Source organism: Polistes fuscatus, unplaced genomic scaffold (assembly GCF_010416935.1).
Source record: "Polistes fuscatus isolate 324 unplaced genomic scaffold, CU_Pfus_HIC Scaffold9, whole genome shotgun sequence".
In the NCBI taxonomy this organism is placed as follows: Eukaryota; Metazoa; Arthropoda; class Insecta; order Hymenoptera; family Vespidae; genus Polistes; species Polistes fuscatus.
In genome coordinates, this window is record NW_025113173.1 from 1,206,308 (window position 1) to 1,208,310 (window position 2,003).

General features: G+C 28.1%; 1 protein-coding gene across 1 annotated transcript; it reads right to left on the reverse strand.

Annotated features, from left to right (window-relative positions):
- Positions 1-623: 623 nt before the first annotated feature.
- Positions 624-1,631, reverse strand: LOC122525702. Its single transcript, XM_043648622.1, has 2 exons — positions 1,246-1,631; positions 624-688 (listed from the first exon to the last, which is right to left on the reverse strand). The coding sequence occupies exons 1-2, from the start codon at positions 1,589-1,591 to the stop codon at positions 624-626; spliced, it is 411 nt and encodes a 136-aa protein (XP_043504557.1). The 5' UTR covers positions 1,592-1,631.
- Between the last annotated feature and the right edge of the window lie 372 nt (positions 1,632-2,003).

Sequence of the window (2,003 nt, forward strand, 5' to 3'; positions counted from 1 at the left end):
TCGATAATAGTGTTAACCACAAATATAACATTGTCATATTTTGAGTCTTGTAGGCAGATTTTAACCGATCTAAACAGTTTTCGTGGTTATTAACGACAACAGTTTTTCCTAAATTTTTTCTTTATGTAAAAGAAGAGCTGTACGACAGAGAGCAATTTTTATTTTCAGGACGACGTTTAATCCCACACTTTCAATACAGAAATCGCATTATCTTCCTCTTTCGTTTCAATGATTGTCAATAAAAATGATTCTTTATCGAGAGTATTAATAAGTCTTCTTACATCGGTATAATGCGCGTTATTTATGATCGTTAAAATAAAATTCTCATGAATTGTCTTATAAAGCAACTCTCTAGCAATTAATTTTATGTTAAAGTTTTTCCTCGTCCTTTTTATGGTATTCTCGAGAAAATCCAAAATATTCTCAGTATTCTTTTTTGACTCCTTCGTTAACAATATCTTTTCTTCACTGTTCATGCTAATATTTTGTGAAATTAATCCTAGTACTGCGTTTAATACGTCGTCGATATCCATCTTTGTCTTATTGATATTCTAGGTAAATCGAAGTTCATCCGTGACTATTTTCAAATTCCTGTTTTTAAATATTATTTCTTTAAATTGGATTCAACTCAGTGCAATTCCGGGGCAAGCAATGACGATTGCCCGTTTTTCAAACTTCATCGGTAAGGCTACGAAAAAAAATCAGTATAGTTCATATAATTTGTTAAACTATGATACATTACTTTATTTTTTTTAAAACATTTATAAACACGATATTTAAATAAGTGATCAGAAAAATGTTTTTTAATAATATACCAAATCTGGTGTACGAGCATATTTGATGAAAAAACTATTTTTATGTCGTTTGGAAAAATATATACGTATTGCCTTCTTGCATACTAGTCGTTTTTGTTTTAACAAATTGTCTATTGTAATATTTCCTAATTGTAAATGTTAGTACGAAACGTTAAAAATTAGCTGCCGATTATTATTGTTAATGAAACAGTCGTAAATAATATATTATCAAAGCATAATTTAATAAATAATATTAATTTTAACTTTTTATTCCTTATTAATAAATAAAGAAAATTAAAATTTATTTATTTTTAAAAAATGCTCTTAAGATTCTACACATTTATTTCAATTTTGATTTATGTGGTAAAGAATTTGAAGAGTTTTAGGACTTTCGGTCTATAATGTAACTTAATAACCACGAGTAAGTTAATATTAGGTTTCAAATGCTTACCATTGTTTTCTTTCATTTTTTCTGTTAATTGTTCCATGTCGATGACAAGTTTTTGTATCCTACTCGGTACCAACATATTTTTATTTCTACTGCTGATAATATGGACTTGATCTAATCCTTCTAGTAATAACCCCCAGTCTCTGCTCCATTTAAGCGTTCCATTGGAACACGATGTAGAAAGTCCGCTAATAATATTGTAAGATTCTTCATACTGGTAACCATGTAAAAGTAGACTAGGGTAAATATTTTCTTCATCTAAAATTTCCGTTTCTTCTTTTAGTAAAATGATTTCTGGAATATATTTCTTCTCTGTTTCTGCTAAGCGAATAGTTCCAGAAGCTATCATAATTTCATCTTTGGTTTTTACTTCAAATTTTCCCGAACCTGAAAATTTACATTGTTTCAAATATTGTTTTAAAATATTATATTTATAGGATTGCTACTTTTACATTCAAATGTCATAATAGTTAAATGAATTTTGCCATTTCTAGGTACTTCTAGTAATTTATTGTGAATAATAATGTTCTCAGATATAAAAGAATTATTAGTCTTATTCGGTATAAAATTCGAGTAAATATTAACAACCAACTTTAAATAGACAGCTGAAGAAATGATAACATTGCCGTTAATTTTAAAATTTCGTAAAAACTTGTATTTATCCAAATCCAAATCTACCAGTTCTTCAGTTTGTTGAGTCTCCCGCAATTTACCACCTTCCACGTGCCTGTCAAACATACACAATAATAGTTTATACCATC

Bases quoted from the DNA above. Each gene is read 5' to 3' on its own strand.
- LOC122525702 (XM_043648622.1), bottom strand. From the start codon at position 1,591: ATGATAGCTTCTGGAACTATTCGCTTAGCAGAAACAGAGAAGAAATAT. The intron at 689-1,245 runs GTAAGCATTTGA...TTTTTTTCGTAG, and splicing joins AAAAATGAAAGAAAACAATG to CCTTACCGATGAAGTTTGAA.